Consider the following 19,262-nt stretch of genomic DNA (forward strand, 5'->3'; position numbering starts at 1 on the left):
AACTATTTTAGTAAGTTCACAAATACACATTTGACACGTACTAAAACAAATGGTCTGAAATAACATTCGGAAAACACCCTAGATTAACTCAATCAATGTAACTTGATCGCTAAAAAATATGTAAACGAGCTTAACGAGGGTATGTCGCAGACAATATGAACTCTTCTTCTTGACTGTAACTTCTGCTACCTTCCTCCAAGCTTGTAGTTCTTCTAGCTAGTTGATGGATAACTCCGTGCAGCATAGTTCTCCCCATTTCGTTGCGCTCGCAGGTCATATGTGGCACTCTCCTTATTGGTTGCTTGGAGGCCTTTGAGTGTCATCTCAACTTGCCTCATGGGTGGTCTCTCTTCTTCTCTCATTTTTATGCATGATGCAGCTAGAGCATACATTTCTTGTACCTCCATCAATTGTGGATCTAGTTATTCACTTAGATTGCCTTCTGCATGTAATTCACCAAACTTAAGAACCAGCCCTGCACCTTCTGAGGATTTATACATGTTTGGCCTCTTTCTAGTGAGCAATTCAATGAGAAGCACTCCAAAACTGTAAACATCGCTCTTTTCTGATAGCCGTCCTGTGGAATCTATTCCCTTATATAGTGTGCGAATAACTTTGAAAGATGGTCGTTGGGTGAAGCCAATCCAACGGTGCAGAGATGGCAAATCCGAGCACTTTTGGCCGTTGGATATCATCTACATCCACCAGATTCTGCCACATGTACAATCTAGAGGACTCTATGCTTGAACTTAAGCATAATGCACAAACCTCAAAACACAAGCACTTCTCCTTTGTTCCAGAATCTTCCGTATCATAATTGCTCAAACTTTTTTTTCTAGATGAATTGCCATTATTTGTTTTTACTTTATGCTTTACAACGCACAATTCCATGAATCTTAAATAGATTATTTTTTTATAAAAAACTAATTGATTTTGAAGATGAACTATAAGAATACAAACGAACATCTACATCATGCATATATGACTCAAAGCTTACATGCTATAGTGTGGTATTTATTCATAATTTGGTTGCCAAATCTCATGCGTGCAATGCACGTGTACCTTACTAGTAGTACATAGGATCTAAATATCCTCTAGTCCCTTGCACTGCTGTTGCTGTTACCTCTGTCTGATCAATTGGTATGTACCTTGAGGTACCAAAGTCTGAGACCTTTGATGTGAAGGCATCATCTAGTAGTATGTTGGAAATGTTACAACTGAGTTCAGGTAAGAGATAGCTTTGCCTACTTCACTTGCTATCTTTAGTCAGGCTCCCCATGGTATTGATCCTGGCGATTCTCGATGAAGGTGGTCACTAAGGGTTCCATTGGAAATGAACTCGTAGGAAAGAAAGAAGGCATTTTCATATGTGTCTTTAGGAGATGGCCTTGTTGCACACTTCGCTTCCTTGTTTGCAAAGGAAATCTATTGGAGATACTAGATCCATAAGTTATGGAAGAAGGAGGAAAGGATGTTAATGAAATAGCCATACTTGCCGTAGCATGCGTAAACTAAGAGGAGAGGATCGTTCAACCATGCGTCAAGTGGAGTTGACACTGGAAAACAACTATTCACCCATGCAATATGACATGGATTGTGCAGTGATTGATATATGTGAGAAGAATGAAACTGCAAAAATGTCGCTACCAACTAATGACCATGAAGTAGCAACAAAGAGTCGACGAGGCAGTATAGCATGGAAGAAGAGTTCCTAATGTCCGCTTGGTGTCCTTGGTAGTTTTCCTCAAGCATGTGCCGTGACTTTAACATATGGTTGATTTTCTCTAATTGATCTGCGTTCAGTTACTGAAGAGCCATAGTGTTCCTTTGGTTCCTTGGCTCAGACTCAGGCTTTGTTTGCTACTTGTTGCTTCAACCAGTGTACACTAATTAGTCTCTGCTTTTAATATTACTTGTAGCAACAACAATATCTCCATAGGCTATGTCATATCTTTCTATATATGTGGGTGTATGTAGGGAGTGAAGATGCCCGTGCGACTAGATCGGCCGGGATCCACTTCTTTGAATCAATGCAGCTGGATGCAACAGCAATTAATAATACTTCTTTTTGTTGGGTTCACATCTCACCAAACGCGTACGCCTGCTGTGCAGCACTTTTGAGTTTTAGAAGATTAGTTAATTAATTAGCTAATCTAATATATATCTCTCATCGATCTGCTTTTGGTCCCGGAATCATGAATATTTGGAACGTCTAATGTACTCGACACTATTTAATGTTGTTCAAGAACTCTGTGTCAGTGCGAAATAATATCCATTGGTTTACATTCAAGTGTCAAGTGTGATGTCCTTTTGCTGATAGTCTAGCTAGTTGGCTTCCTCGACCAACGCTTGAAAAGTGCATGCAATGATTCCCATGCACAAGCATGAAATGCAGTACGCGTGCACCTCGAGTAGACAGAATAAGCAGGAAAAAGGAAAGACAACGGAAATGTTCTACTTTGGTTTACAAACACACATAATAGACACGTACTAAAACAAATGCTCCAAAATAACCTTCAAACAACACCCTAGATTAACTCAATCAAATGTAACTTGATCGCAAGAAAAATGTAAGCAAACTTAATTAACGAGGGTATGTCGCAGACAACATGTACTCTTCTTCTTGACTGTGTCTTCTGCTACCTTCCTCCAAGCTTGTTGTTCTTCTAGTTGATGGATAACTCGCTGCAGTATAGTTCTCCTCATTTCATTGCGCTCTCATGTCATATGTCGCACTCCCCTCATTGGTTGCTTGGAGGCCTTCGAGTGCCATCTCCACTTGCCTCATGGTTGGTCTGTCTTCCCCTCTCATTTGTATGCATGACACGGGTAGAGCAGACACTTCTTGCACTTCGCTACCTCCCTCCTCCACAACTTGTGGATCCAATATTTCACTTAGATTGCCTTCTGCATGTAACTCGCCAAATTGTAGAACCAGCCGTTCACCTTCTGCGGATATATACATATTTGGCCTCTTTCTAGTGAGCAGTTACAATGAGAAGCACTCCAAAACTCTAGACATCACTCTTTTCTGATAGCCGTCCTGTGTAATAGTACATAGGATCTAAATATCCTCGAGCCCCTTGCATTGTAGTTGCTGTTACCTCAGTCTGATCAATCGTATGTACCTTGAAGTACCAAAGTCTGAGACCTTTGATGTGAAATCTACAAGTATGCTGGAAGATTTAATACCAGTGGCGGAGCCAACGCGCGGGGGGGGGGGGGGGGGGGGGGGGGGGGGGGGGGGGGTTGAGCAGGGGCCGGGCCCCCCCTAACGGTCGACAGTTTCTTCAGACGCTACGAGTAATTAGCTATTAGACTGAGGAATATACGTACTTGGCCCCCCTTATATAACCCAAACGAAAAATATGAAGAAATCTAGGGAAAAGGCCCAGAAAAAAGCCCACCCGTGGGGAGTAGTACCCTAAAGCAAGCCAACCCCCAGCGTAATTAACTTGTGACTAGTGGCGATTAGCGCTGCCGGCGGCCGCTGCCCTCGTGCCCTCACTACTCGCGAAGTCGATTCAAACCAGGCGACACTGGCTTCGCAACTGGCGAATCATGCAGACTGCATTCTGTCAATTCTCTAGCGGTCCAGCCCCAAGGTTAGCACTATTGAGAACTATCTACTAATCCCTCTCAACTCTAATCTTGTACGTGTTGAAACTGCACATCTGATTTTAATTATTTTGATGGTGTGATTTAGGATGATAATTCAATTTTAATTTCTTTTTCATTGTTTGATTTGTGATGCAGTCATGGAGAGAAAATGGCTACAAACACCATAAAGATTAGTTCTTTTTTAAAGTATGTTGTTTCAAGTTCTCGACCTAGTAATTTTGTTAATGAGTCTAATGTGCATTTTTTTTATCAATCCCGGTTCAGTGGGGACGACATGCTTTGAAATTAGAAGATAATCTACACTGATAGGAAATTGCTGGCAACTAGGTTAACTGATGTTGTTAATGAGACTAATTACTCATGAAATCATTAATATGTTTGATCTTATTGACATTTGTAGGGGCAAATTTAATCCAATACAAATATAACTATAATCAATTTTACTAGTACACATCTAGATGTGCCTAAGTCTTGTACATCCAAGTCCAATGACATTGATTATTTCTTATGCAGACATTAGTGTTTTTTTTCCTTTGTATGTTTGATCGGACCACTTATATGTGCAATAACTCAGACATATATAGATATGTACTAGATAGACCGTATTTTAATTGTATTGAAGTGGAACATTATTAAAGTATTATGGTACTTATTTTTCCGCGGTGCGCACTTTTGTTTAATCAACTTGGCTTGCCCCCCCCCCCCCCCCCCCCCCCCCCCCTATACTCAAATTCTGGCTCCGCCCCTGTTTAATACCTCTATTTATTATTGGAAATGTTACAACTGAGTGCAGGTAAGAGATAGCTTTGCCTACTTCGCTTGCGATCTTCTGTCTCGCTTCCCATGGTATTGATCTTGGTGATTCTCGATGAAGGTGGTCACTAAGGGTTTCATTGGAAATGAACTCCTAGGCAAGCAAGGGGACTTCTGTCTCTAGACAACATCCAAAAAGTTTGACAATATTCTTATGGCTGATCTGTGAGAGGATGGCAACCTCATTTATGAACTCGTGAATTTCTATCTGACCACAATCTTCGACTTCTTGATGGCCACGACATGTAAATCTGATAACATTCCTTTGTAGACAACACCATGGCCACCATCTCCGAGCTTACGAGTCTGATCAAAATTGTTTGTTGCCTTCTCTAGCTCTTCTAGCGGAATGATCATCTTCTCTGCAATGCCGGATCTACAAGATACCAGCTGCTCCAACAGTTGTCCATGATTTTGGATGAAGAACTTTCGTTTCAACATTTTCTTCTTACGGTGCCTAAGATGCCGTCTTATTATGATTGTGCTGAAACCCAAAAGTAGAAGGCCTGGGCCAGCAGTTAGGGACAGACCAATGATCAAACCTGAAAATAGTACATATTTACTCCTTAGTTACAATGTTTTGAAACATGGATTGGATGCCAAAACTAGAACGAATGAGGTTGTTAGCACTATTGCTCACCTATATTGGCAGATCTGACGCAGCCACCGCGTCTCTTTGGGTCCCCATGGCTTCCTCGTGGAGACGTGGACAACTACAGTTGTGTGATCCGTATGTATTGGTGCAATCGTCAAAGCACACGGTGTCCTCTCCTCATATGTCACACTTGTTCACGTCTAAATCCGTATGTATAGGCAACCAAATTAGCATGCACTTATCATTAAATTCATGTCTCTGCCATAAATCTAGGTTTGTAAATTAATTTATAAACTATATTTTCAGTGTGAGTATTTCCAACTCAGCAATTCCATGCTAGCCACAATCAATCACTAGACCCTTTATTAATCCAGCATGTATTTGGCGTCTAAGAAATTATGTATAATCTTGTCAAGACTTTGAAATAACAACCATTTCTCAGGAATAGTAACTCCCCAAATCTACAAAGGCTGGAAAGCTAACCTTGGCATCCCTCAGTGACGTAAGGAGTACCATCGAACCCGTCTTCGCAGCCGCACAGGTAGCCACTGTAGCCAACAAGGCACATGCTATGTTTGCTCTTGCAGATCCTCCTATCAATGTCCATGGGGCATGCTGGCGCCGCCTCCTGGCAGCGCCGCTTTTTCTTCTATCTCGAGCTGCCTCACACAACTCTTTCTCTCTCTCTCTCTTGTCTGACACAAGAACACACACATTAGCGAAAGACTCAACACACACGCGCATATACCAAGAAGGGCACACAAGCTTTGGCCAGAGGCACTCTTACTTGGCAACCACAAACACTACATTGTTTCCCCGGCCCTCTCGGCCTCCTATCTCATTCATCTGGTCACTTAAATACTAGATACAAGACTAACACACGCATGGTGACCATCGCACCTGGCCACCACGTATCCACAATAATTGCTCCACTAACCAACTAACTACATGCACTAACCCATGATCTTATCTTCTCCTAGAATCTTTCTAGGGTCATAGACTAGTACGTGCATGCAGCTAACTACTACTCCACGCATGCAGCTAACACCCTCCTCGAGTTCACGTGCAACCCATTGGCTTCAGCACTTGCACTGCAGCTTCACACTGTCTCGGCATATCGCCATGCTCACCGCATCGCACGGCTCCGCGGGCATCTCACCTTTCATGCCTCTGCTGAAACTCGGCGGCTTAGTACGTATCACACGCACATGTTGCAGAACTACAACAAGCTACACCATAAGCTAGATGCAGAACGAAACATAAAACTATGCTGATATATCATGACAAGATTAGTCCTAACAATCACCTCCCTAATCTTGTCATGCTAACTCGTCAAATCCTCATGCAGATCACCCGCAACACCTTGCCATGGACGACGCAGTCGCAGTGCCGATCACCGTGCACTATCTTGTCGTGTACGACGCCATCACGGCGCCGTGACCGCCGCGCACAATCATGATGTGGACAATTGGCCATCAGAAAACGTTGGTCACCGTGTTGTCCATCCGCACGCAACGGCCACCTCTTGACTTGAACGACGCCGATCACCATGTCGTCTCCATCTAGCTGCATCGCACCGCAACTAGCCACCGACGACATCGCACCACCGACGGCCTGGACCTCGTGTCGTCGACCTTCACCTCACATAGAGTCCGCCGCGGCGGCGGCGCCACCTCGGATTGACAGGGCTCTGATGCCAATTTTTGGCGCCGCCTCCTTGTAGCGCCGCTTGTTCTTCTACCTCGAGCTGCCTCGCACAACTCTTTCTCTGTTTGTCTCACACAAGAACACACACATCAGGGGACTCAACACACACACACACACACACACCAAGAAAAGCACACAAGCTTTGCCTAGAGGCACTCTTACTCGGCAACCACAAACACTACATTGTCTCCTTGGCCCTCTCGGTCTCCTAACAGGGCACTCACGGGACAGCTCTCACCCGCAGCGAAGTCATGTGGGAGGAGCTCCTGCCCGAGGACAATCGGGACTTCCATGGAAGCAAATGCCGACGGCCGAGGCCGGCCGCCATCTCCCCTTTGCAGGACGTCATGCAAGGAGTCGGTACTGTCGAACAACCCCTCCTCGGCGACAAACACGAGCCCGGGCACCACCTCGTCCCCCGTATGGTCCCGTCCGAACCATGTCAGCTGCACGTCGTAGGAGACGCGTCCTAGGATCCCTCCATCCGCCGTTGTCTTACGGATGTCGGTGGTGAGCGGAGCCTAGCAGCAGAACATGCTGGAGCAGTACTTCCCGTGGCCGGACTCAGGGATCTTGCCGACGAACCAGCCGGCGCCGGGGCAGAAGGAGGAGCAGCCGCCGATGGTAAGGTTGCTGATTCTATCCCGCAGAGTCGCTGCCACGTTGCAGCCCGTGACGACGAGCTCGTTGCAGCCCGCCCGCGCTGAGGCTACGGCCGAGGAAGCCGCCGAGCCCGTGGGTGGCGCTGATCTTCGCGGCGCCGGTGTGGATGACGGTCACTGTGGCGTTGATGATGGAGATGTCGGTGACTCGGAGCGAGCCATCGACACCGAGCAGCAGCCGTGGGGGGCTTGTGCCATGTGATAGATCTTTGGATCGGAGTAGGCTAGTAGATCCGGTGAACCTACCTTGTGCAGCAGTAGATGAACTCGAGCTGGAGGCCATCGTAGTGCTGGGGCGCACGGCGATGGCGGAGAGTGGGCAAGGTGGAGGTGGCGGCGATGTGTAGGCAGTGGCGGCGGCGGAGCTTCCCGTCACTGTCAGCGCTAGACCTAGATCGGGTCGGGGTTTTCGGTGGGGAGACTGGCAACGCAGTGAACCTCGTACTGCGTGCCGCCGGCCCCCACCTCTTTATGTAGCGCTGCGTGACAGGGGCCCGTCAACCATATTGCGGTTGGGCGCCCCCGATCAGGGCGCGGATCAGGGGCCCGGTGGGCCGTTGGGCCCACACGGAAAGAGATCAACCTAACATTCTCCTCCTTGATCTCAACTTTTACTTTTAACCTTATACTTTCTAGTTTATTTGTTTCATCGCATATTGGTACATAGAGCATGTTTCATCGTCACGGCTTAATTGCCGTTAGAATCATATAGCTACAACATACGTTATGTTCAGAAACAAATTCTGTTCCTTTTGGGCCTATCCAGGAATCATAAGGCTTTCCCTTAAACCCACGCCGGCTAAGTGTTCCTTGAACACATTGGGTGGTAAGCCTTTCGTTAGCGGATCTGCAAGCATATCCTTTGTCCTTATATGCTCGAGACTTATAGTTTGATCCTGGATTTTATCTTTCACAACATAATACCTTATCTCTATTGTTTTGGCAGCATTACTCGACTTGTTGTTGTGAGCATAGAATACTGCGGGCTGGTTGTCACAGTACATCTTTAGTGGTTTGTGAATACAATCTATCACTTTCAAGTCGGGTACAAATTTCTTTAGCCATATCGCCTGCCCCGTGGCTTCGAAGCATGCTATGAATTCTGCATACATCGTGGATGATGCAACTATCGACTGTTTGGAGCTTTTCCACGAAATAGCTCCCCCAGCGAGGGTGAATATGTATCCTGACGTGGATTTTCTATCATCTCTGTCCCCGCAAAATCTGCGTCTGAATACCCTTTTATCTCTAGGGAATCACTTCTCCTATATATTAGCATGTAGTCCTTCGTGCCTTGCGCATAACGCAATGCTTTCTTTACCATCTTCCAGTGCTCTAGGCCTGGATTCTCTTGGTATCTACCGAGTACCCCGGTGATAAAAGCTAAGTCAGGGCGAGTGCACACTTGTGCATACTGTAAGCTGCCAACTGCCGAAGCATATGGTACTGCTTTCATTTGATTGATCTCATACTGGTTCTTGGGACATTGAAATTTCCCAAAACTATTGCCCTTGACTATTGGAGCAGGTGTGGCTTTACTCGCATGCATATTATACTTTTTAAGAACCTTTTCTAAATATGCTTGCTGAGATAGTCCTAAGACTCCATTGTTTCTATCTCGGTGAATTTCTATGCCCAAAACATATGATGCTTCACCGAGATCTGTTATGTCAAAATTTGAGGATAAGTATTTCTTTGTTTCTTGTAGTAGACTAACATCACTACTAGCAAGCAGGATATCATCCACATACAAGATTAGGAAAATATATTTCCCACTTTTAAACATTGCATAAATGCAATTATCCTCAATATTTTCTTTAAATCCAAAACTTTTAATCGTTTGATTAAACTTTAGATACCACTGCCGAGAGGCTTGTCTTAATCCATAAATGGATTTCTTCAGGCGGCATCCCATATTTTCCTTTCCTTCCATGATAAAAACCCTTGGGTTGTTTCATGTAGACCTTTTCTTTTAAATCACCATTCAGAAATGCCGTCTTAACATCCATTTGATGTAACTCTAAATCAAAATGGGCAACTAATGCCATTATGATTCTGAAGGAATCCTTACATGAGACTGGAGAAAATGTCTCATTGTAATCTATCCCTTCTCTTTGTGTAAATCCTTTTGCCACGAGTCGTACTTTATACTTTTCTATATTCCCTTTAGAGTCATACTTAATTTTGTAGACCCATTTACAGCCAACTGTTTTGGCTCCTTTTGGGAATTTCCTCTAAGTCCCAAACATCTTTGGAACTCATTGATTTCATCTCGTCTTCCATTGCCTTCATCCACTTCGATGAATGAGGGCTTCTCATGGCTTCTTCATATGAGGTGGGATCTTTTTCCATATGAACCATTTCTGTGTTATAAACTTTAAAGTCAGTAGAAATTGCTGACTTTCTTGGTCTTGTAGACCTTCTAAGGGCCTCAGTTTCTGGCACATTTTGTGCCTCAACTTCTGGCACTTCTTCTAAATTTTGCTGTTGCACCTCCCTTTCATGCTCAACAACGGGTTCAGTCGGCTCCTGACGGACAGGTTCCGGGTCTTCCCCCATAGCTGTCATGGGTGGAGTTGCAACTGGTAGTGAGAAAAATGGCTCCTGAATCATCGGATTAGGTGCATGCACCCTCTTCTCCTCAAGATCAATTTTCCGAGCTACCAAGCTCCCCCTCATCATTTCGTCCTCTAAGAAGACTGCATGTCTTATTTCTACAAACTTTGTATATCTGTCAGGGCAGTAGAAACGAAAACCTTTTGATCTGTCTGGATAGCCAATGAAGTGGCAACTTACTGTTTTGGGATCTAACTTTGCAATGTTTGGATTAAACATTTTGGCCTCAGCAGGGCACCCCCACACCCTGAAGTGTTGTAGGGAGGGCATCCTTCCTGTCCATAGCTCGTACGGTGTTTTGGGCACCGACTTGCTTGGTACTCTATTGAGAATGTGAATGTCGGTTTTAAGCGCCTCCATCCATAATCCCAATGGCAAGTTGGAATAACTCATCATGTTGCGCACCATATCCATAAGGGTACGGTTGCGCCTTTCAGCTACTCCATTTTGCTGAGGCTCGCCCAGCATTGAATACTGGGCTACTATGCCAGTCTCCTGCAAGAACTTCGCAAAAGGTCCAGGGACTTGGCCATGTGGAGTGTGTCGACCGTAGTACTCTCCCCCACGGTCGGACCTTACTATCTTTATTCTTTTATCGTGCTGATTTTCAACTTCAGCTTTGAATATTTTAAATTTATCCAACGCTTTCGATCTTTCTTTGATTGGATAAATATAACCATAGCGAGAGTAATCATCTGTGAATGTTATGAACAAGTCATATCCATCCACACTTTTCACCGGAAATGGTCCACAAATATCAGTGTGAATGATTTCTAGTGTGCCTGTGCTATGGATTGCACCTTTTCTGATTTGTTTTACGTACTTTCCTTTAATGCAATCTATGCATTGTTCTAAGTCTGAAAATTCTAACGGAGGAAGAATTTCACTTTTGACTAATCTTTCTATTCTCCCCTTCGAAATATGGCCCAAGCAACAGTGCCATAATTTCGATGAGTCAAATGTTCTTTTCCTTTTCTTTTGTTCTTTATTCGACGCAGAAACATGTTCTTTCACATTGCAAATGGAATAAACTTTTTCACGAAGTGATAACAAATAAAGCTCATCATGTAGTAAAGCATCACCCACATAAGCATTATTTAACCAAATGGCACACTTGCCATGTCCAAAATAACACTCATAATTATCTTTGTCCAAGCAAGAAACACTTATTAAGTTTCTATTACATGATGGAACAAATAAAACATCTCTAAGTAGAAGATTGAATCTATCAGCTAACTCCAAGGAGATATCACCGACAACTTCAACTTCTGCTTCGACTCCGTTTGCCACTTCAATGCGTCTTTCGCTTCTTAGCGTAGTCCGCGTCGAATGGAATCCCTGTAAAGAATTTGCAACATGTACAGTTGCTCCTGAGTCAATCCACCAAGTGGATTTTGAAAACTATGCATACAGGGATTCATTGACAAATGAAACTATATTGTTACCTCTTTTTGCCATGATTGACTTTAGCCAAACAGGACAGTCTTTCTTGTAATGCCCGGTCATCTTACAGTGGAGACAAGTGTCTTTGTCCACTGAGAAAAGCTGTTGCTGACGCTGATGCTGATAGGAAACTTTTCCTTGTGGCTTTGAAGGAGAACTTTTGTTGTTTAGATTGCAATTCTTTCTTTTGTGACCATGCACATAGTTGAGTGTACCACCATGTGAGGCTTTTAGTCTCTCCTCTTCTTGAACACACATTGCTATTGTCTTTTCTACGTCCCATGTTCCAGGTGACATATTATAGTTCACAACAAAAGCTTCAAACTCCTTCGGCAATGAAGCCATGACAAGGTGGACCAGGAGCGCTGGTTTTATTTCCAGATCCGCATCCATGGGTTTGAGCTTTGCTGCCATATTGCTCATCCTGAGGATGTGCTCTCTTATGCCATGACTACCACCTGTGTATTTTTCTGTCACCAGTTGCTCTAACACCTGGGTGGCATATATCTTTGAAGAGCCAGTGAACTGGCTCTTTATCTTTGAGAGCAACTCCCCTGCGGAAGTGCACTCTGCAATGGAGCCCACAATGGCGCTCTCAATGGTGTTCTTTATAAAAGCCATGCATTTTTTATTTGCATTGACCCACTTTTGATTATCTATGAGGTAGGACTGCTCCAAAGGAGCATAGTCCCCTTTCTTTTTGGCCCATGCAGCATCATCATCAGTAGCCTCTCTTACTGGCTCTATGGGTCTGACCAGCTGTGGTTTCTCCACAACCCAGTCAAGATCAGCACAAACAAACGCCAGTTCAACTTTCTTCCTCCACTCAGTGTGGTTGTCACCTCTGAGTGTCGGAACTTCTTTTAGGCAACTCATCAAATGAAAGCCTCCTGAAATTACAATTTAAGTGACATTAATATAACAATCATATGTATTAATCTAACGTTGGTCAAATTAAACATATAATTGTCTATGCAATTAAATCTATATTACCGTTGGGCAAAAATTAGAAATAAATGCACCTTTAAATAAAACATGATCATGTTATTAACAACGTTGGTCATAAAAATAACATAATCATATTCATTTTAATAATCACTTTAACATGCTTTTAAAAAACTTAATACTATGGAAACTTTTATTTTCTTTGTAAAAGAGCATTAATTATTTACGCAGCGGAAAATCATGAATAAAAATTCACGAACTTTTTACTTTTTACAGAAACTTTTCTATGACCGAATAAAAAAACAAGAACTTTTTTAGTTCTACAGAAACTTTTACTTTATAAAATACATAAACTTTTCTTTTTGGAATTTTTTCTATTCTCTAAAAAAACAAAAAATAACTGCAGCAGAGCCCGCGGCCTGGCCTGCGCGGCTGCTGGCCTCGGCCCAGCGCGCGCGGCGGCGCCCGCAGCTGGCGGCCTCCGGCCCAGCTCGCGCCTCCCTCTCTTTCGGCCCAGTGGCCCAGCTTGCCTTAGGGTTTTGATCACGGCCGTCCGTGACGATCCGACGGTCCAGCGCGCAGTTCGCTCGAACAAAACCGAGGGAGCGAGGGGATCGACCGAAACCCTCAGTCAATTCTCTCCTCCCCCGCGCCGCTCGCTCCTCTCCTTCGCCGCTGGCACTGTCCCGTTCGCCGGGCCTTCGAGCCGCGCCTGGCCGCCGGCGACGGCGACGACAGCCACCGTGCCACGCCGCGGCGCTCTTTCCCTTCCCCCTTTCTTTCCTTTCTCTTCTCTGTTGCAGAGAGAGCCCACGATGTGAGCCCCTCCTCTGCTCTCATGGCGCCTCCGTCGATGCCATTCTCTGTGGAGTAGGGGCGAGGCACGGCTGCGCCGGCCGCCCACCACTGCGCCGCGCGAGCGGATTTCCTTTTCCCTTTCTTTTTCTCTTCTTCTCTGCCACCGCGTACAACAACAGAGAGAGAGAGAGAGAGATCCGCGGGCTTCCGATGCGGCGCCGTGGCCATCCCCCTCGCCGGCTGCGCGTCCCCCTTGCGTTGGGCGCGCCGCCGTCGAGCGGTTTGGCTGCAGTGTACTTTGCCCCTTTCGGGGTGGTTCTTCGTCCGACGCCTCGGCTTGCCGATGCGCGTCCAGATCGAGAGGAACAGGTGCGGCCATGACGGCGGCACAACTTTTCTTTTAGATTTCTTTGCCCTTCTAGGGTTCTTTTGGGGGAGGGAAACTTTTTTCTTTTTCTGTTTTTGTTGCTTTGTACCGAAATCAACTAGCCCGATCTGGCTGATACCATTGATAGATCTTTGGATCGGAGCAGGCTAGTAGATCCGGTGAACCTACCTTGTGCAGCAGTAGATGAACTCGAGCTGGAGGCCATCGTGGTGCTGGGGCGCACGGCGATGGCGGAGAGTGGGCAAGGTGGAGGTGGCGGCGATGTGTAGGCAGTGGCGGCGGCGGAGCTTCCCGTCACTGTCAGCGCTAGACCTAAATCGGGTCGGGGTTTTCGGTGGGGAGACTGGCAACGCGGTGAACCTCGTACTGCGTGCCGCCGGCCCCCACCTCTTTATGTAGCGCTGCGTGACAGGGGCCCGTCAACCATATTGCGGTTGGGCGCCCCCGATCAGGGCGCGGATCAGGGGCCCGGTGGGCCGTTGGGCCCACACGGAAAGAGATCAACCTAACACCGTGGACTCAGGTGAGGTTGAACCCCGGCGAGTGGTACGGCACGCTCACGGCCGCAGCGGGTCTTGCAGCCCGGCAGCCCTCCGCGGAGAGTTATGAATGCACCATGCATACGCGGCTGTTCACTCGCTTGACCCACCAACAAATGCATGCATGCTTCCGCTTTCTGTACGTTTTAGTTTATCTTCCAGTGATGAACCATCGAACTAGACTTTTAGTACTTTTCTGCACTTCCATTTCCATGTTTGGTTGGTGAGACTGAACGCAACTACAATAATCTCTCACGCCCCATGCATGCAAATATTGTACTCCATGTAAAGTAGTCTGGGCACTTGTAAGCTGTAGCTAACTACCTAGCTTTGTGGAATTGTGGTTGCTCAGTCAGGGAGAGAGACGTACCTGCTTCTCGGAAAGAAGGCTTATTACACTTTTTTACATACTGAAACAAGGCTTATTTACACCGTTTGGTTTAGAAAATGCATGTAACACATTGTCCCTTTGACTCCAGGAAATAAATATACAAAAGCGTCGAAAATATATTTTTCACTAAAAACACACTTTTGCCACAAATAAGGACAAAACCGCATCACGCATACATTTAGTCACAAGGAAAAAACCTATCGAGGGTATCTCGCAGAAAACATGAACTCTTCTTCTAGGCTATAACATCTGCTCGCGTCCTCTATGTTTGATCTTCTGCTAGCCGATGGATAACTCAGTGCAACATGTTTCTCCTCATCTGTTTTTGCTGCCAAATCTTCGATAGCATGTTCCCCCGGTGCAACTAGGGCTTCCAATGCCATCTCCACCTGCCTCATAGTTGGCCGCTCCTCTCCTCTTAATTTTATGCACGACACAGCTAGAGCGGCTGCTTCTTCGACTTCCCTACCTCCCTCCTTTACAACCTGCGGATCTACTATTTTCAACAGATTGCCCTCCGCAAACAATGTTGCAAAATGTGCAGCAAGACCATCACCTTCGGATGACACATACAAAGTTGGCTTCTTCCTAGTAAGCAACTCAATAAGGAGGACTCCAAAACTATAAACATCACTCTTATCCGACAGTCGACCTGTATAATAGTACATAGGATCCAAATACCCTCTAGTTCCTTGCACTAAAGTTGTTGTTACCCCTGTTTGATCCATAAGAATATACCTTGAAGCACCAAAGTCTGACACTTTCGCTGTCAAGGCATCATCAAGAAGTATGTTGGAAGGCTTGATATCTCTATGTAATACGGGGGCTGAAATACCAGAATGGAGGTAAGCAAGAGCTTTGCCTATTTCACTTGCGATCCTTAACCTATCTCTCCAAGGCAGTGAGTTCAGTGCTTCTATGTGAAGATGATCGTTGAGGGTTCCATTGGAAATGAACTCATAGGCCAATAAAGGAACTTCTGTCTCAAGGCAACAGCCATGAAGCTTCACAATATTCTTATGAATGACCTGCGAGAGTATGGCAACCTCATTTATGAACTCATCAATTTCTCTCTTCACCACAATCTTTGATTTCTTGATGGCCACAACATGCAAGTCTGACAAAATCCCTTTGTAGACAGTGCCGTGCCCTCCACCGCCAACCTTACGAGCTTGGTCGAAATTGTTGGTGGCCTTCTCTAGCTCCCCTAACGGAATGATCATCCTCTCTGCAATGTCTGTCCTATGAGATACCAATTGCTTCAACAATTGCCCACGATTTTGACTGAACCATTTCCTCCTCAACATATTCACCTTGCGTTGCTCGAAATCACGAATTAATAGGAGTGCTCCAAGCACCAAAATTAGAATGCATGGGCCACTAGCAACCGATAGACCAATGATTAATCCCGAGTTGTGACCTGGCAATTAAACAACATGCCAAAAATAATAAACATCGGTTATTTTGGCCATTGTTTGTATGCGCTACGTAACAAAAATATACAATGAACGGTAACCCTTCAAATAAATAGAATGTATAAAAAATTACAAAAAAAAATAATGTATGACAAACGTGGTGTTCATACCTGTTTCTACAGTGGGCCTTACGCAACCATTGCGTACTTTGGGGTTCCCGTAAGTTCCTCTCGGGCACCTACAACTGAACTTCCCGGGTAGTTCTTGACAATCGCCGAAGCACCCATGTTCTTCTTTCCTATCACATTCTTTGATATCTGTATATATAGATTGAGCCATGATATGTTTTTTATTTTCAACAAAAAAAAGCGTAGAAACCAGATATGTCTTGTTTAAAACCAGGAAGGCAAAATTCAAGTAAAACAAAGTTGCTGATAGCCCTTAATTATCTCTTAGTCAGTTGCTGATAGCCGTTAATTAGAGCAAATATTGTCACTCATTTGCACTTGCACACATGCTAAAGTCTGACATGACAGGTGGTTTAAAATATTTATTTCTAGCTTGAGAGATGGCAAAACCGTTAAAGAAAACAAGGTACCTTGGCATCCACCGGTGAGGTAAGGGTTGCCCTGGTAACCCTCCTTGCATTGGCATGAGTAGCCTCTAAGCGTATAATAAGCCTCGTCTCTGCACTCACTGTTGGTGCTCTTGCAAATGCTCCGGGCAGCATCGCCGGGGCACGCACGTGTGTCGAGGTCAGTCGTTGCCGCACCGTGCGGCACGGCCCACTGGAGAATGACGGGGACCCGCCGCAGCCCTGCTTTCGGCCGTGGGGAATGCTCTGGGTTGTTGAGATAGCTGGCAATATCTTGGCTCAGCCAGCCCGTCTCGGCGATGATCACGTTCAACGGCAAGTCACCGCCGGCTGCTGCGTCCACCTTCGGCCGTGGGCCGCCATCGTCGAGGTCAAGACGCCTGATGCGCACGTCATAGGTGGCGTCGTCGATGGGGATGGTCGACTGGCAGCAACCGATGTTGGAGCAGATCGTGCCGTTGGGAGCAAACGTGCCGGTGACCAGCTCGCCGTCGTTGGTGGCAGAGCAGAAGGAGGCGCAGCCGCTGACGATGCTGCCATCTCGGACCAGCGTCGCCTGGACGTTGCACCCCGTGAGGATGAACTCGTTGAAGTCCGGCAGCAGCACGTACGGCGGCGGTTGCACGCCGACGCGATCACCCCCGAGGCTCCACCGGCCACGCCCGGTGCTGGTGCTCACGTTCAGCCCGTGGCTGCTGCGGACGCGCATCGTGTTGTTCTCCAGGAAGATGTCTGCGACCTCGAATTCGCCGCTGTCGCCGAGGAGCAGCCGCGGGGGCGTGCTCCTGTGGTCGCAGATAAGCTTGAACCCCGGCTGCCTGTAGCAGTGGCGCGGCCCCATGCCGAAGGGGTACGGCACCTTGACGTTGCCGCAGGTGGTGTTGCAGTCCGGCGCCACTGCAGCCGGCACGCGCGCCGCGGCCGCCATGGACACCGAGAGCAGCAGCACTGCTATGATTACCATGGACACCGACTTTCTTGGCATTATATTTGGTGGTCCTTGCTTGAGCTTCACAGCTATGTTATACTGTTGACTACTGTAGTTGTGTGATCTCTAAGATACTTATATACGCACACTGTTGAGCAATCCACCGAAGGCATCAATTGGGCAGGCAATCCGCGTCCATCAATTTTTTATAAGGATCCGCGTTGAGAAGTTGCACACACCTAACACGCGCTCAATTATTAGCCAAATGATGGGTTTTCTCGTTTCGCTCACTTTGCCATGCAGTGCTCACACTGGAAGTAAGACTTGTTGATGTAAGAGAGTGCTTTATCTATGAATATTCCGCGCATCGATCCGCCGTCCGTGATTTGTTTGAGATTCACTCTACCTTTTTGGGTGCTGTCCAATTTATCTCGTCTCAAAATATTTTTTGTTCGTTTTTGTTTTGTTTCAAAGTCTGTCATAATGTTTCACTGTGCACCCATAAAAAAGAACATTCTTGCTGAGACTACCCACAAAAAAGAACATTCTTGCCAAGTCTCAAATGTTATATCCATAAGATCTTACATTGAGATCCGTGCAAAAAAATAATCCAGCTTTTTCTTTCACTCTCTATCATGTTATATCACTTGACTGAGACTACTTCCATCTCAAGAAATTCGGTTTTTTTTCGCACGGGTTCGTGATGTCTTTCTATGGAATCGCAGGCCTATTCATTAGCTCCTACTTGTGGTGTATTATTTTGTGGAATGTAGGCACGTGTGTGGCCCAGCCCATAAGGGCCATGCGGACTTGACGTCATCCCCACCTTCCTCCATTATCTCACTCACAGTCCCTTGTGGTTTCTTTGGAAACGGTTTTTTCTAGTTGATTTGTCCTTATATATATTAGCCGTCTATATGCTAGCTTGCGCTAAGAAAAAAACAGTTCCACAGATATCTCCAGTGCTTTCCTATTCGAAACACATGGACGCTAAGCAAAGAGAACGATAGGCGTAAAGGCACGATTAGTTCCACGAATCTCACTGCACTGACCATAGTAAACTCCTTCTCGTTGTACCGAGATGGAGGTAAGATTTGAACGACCAGGTACAACATCACATTTGACACCCTTCAACACAACATAGATCATCAAAAAGATCTCGGACGACTCACCAAAGCACGAAAGCCAGTTAGAAAATGGATTCCTATTTGAAGAGTGCCTAACCGCATGGATAAGCTCACATTAACCCGACAGCTACTGCAGCCCCTGCTTCTTTGGGCGGAACCCTCTCGAGCACAGGTTGAGGTTCGTCCTCAATGGGAAAATGGAGCACCTAACAACGCATCTTCACAGACCAAGAACTACGAGATCACCCCTTTCATTCTGGGGTGACGGAGGGATCGTGTTATCACAACCATTCTTCCCAGCCCTGATACCGATCAGGAAAGGGGTAATTTCTAACAAAGTTTTTCTCTTGTTGATGTTTTTCTTCCATAAAATAAAATGTCTGATCTATAGAAATAAAAGATAAAGAAAAAAGGGAATTTTTTTTTCTAATCCATATCTCTCTCATTCCTTTCTTACAAACAAAAGAGTTGCCACTATGAGTTTGGAACCCTGAACAGACCGTCGGTGTTAAGCCGGAGGAAGGAGAGGATGAGGCCAAGACATCATGCACTTTATGCCCTGGGCGACACACGTGCTACAATGGGCGGGACAAAGGATCGCGATCTCGCGAGGGTGAGCTAACTCCAAAAACGTGTCCTCAGTTCGGATTGCAGGCTGCAACTCGCCTGCCACCTTCTT

At 45.9% G+C, this 19,262-nt stretch overlaps 1 protein-coding gene and 1 pseudogene across 1 annotated transcript; both read right to left on the reverse strand.

Annotated features, from left to right (window-relative positions):
- Positions 1 to 212: 212 nt before the first annotated feature.
- LOC109773241 (wall-associated receptor kinase 3-like) lies at positions 213 to 5,636 on the reverse strand (annotated as a pseudogene).
- A 9,020-nt stretch (positions 5,637 to 14,656) lies between these two features.
- On the reverse strand, positions 14,657 to 17,536 carry LOC109773248 (wall-associated receptor kinase 3-like). Its single transcript, XM_073498681.1, has 3 exons — positions 16,532 to 17,536; positions 16,104 to 16,250; positions 14,657 to 15,938 (listed from the first exon to the last, which is right to left on the reverse strand). Exons 1-3 carry the CDS (start codon positions 17,511 to 17,513, stop codon positions 14,716 to 14,718), a joined length of 2,352 nt encoding a protein of 783 aa, XP_073354782.1. The 5' UTR covers positions 17,514 to 17,536; the 3' UTR covers positions 14,657 to 14,715.
- Positions 17,537 to 19,262: the final 1,726 nt, after the last annotated feature.

The sequence above is a fragment of the Aegilops tauschii genome, chromosome 5 (assembly GCF_002575655.3).
Source record: "Aegilops tauschii subsp. strangulata cultivar AL8/78 chromosome 5, Aet v6.0, whole genome shotgun sequence".
NCBI classification, from domain to species: domain Eukaryota; kingdom Viridiplantae; phylum Streptophyta; class Magnoliopsida; order Poales; family Poaceae; genus Aegilops; species Aegilops tauschii.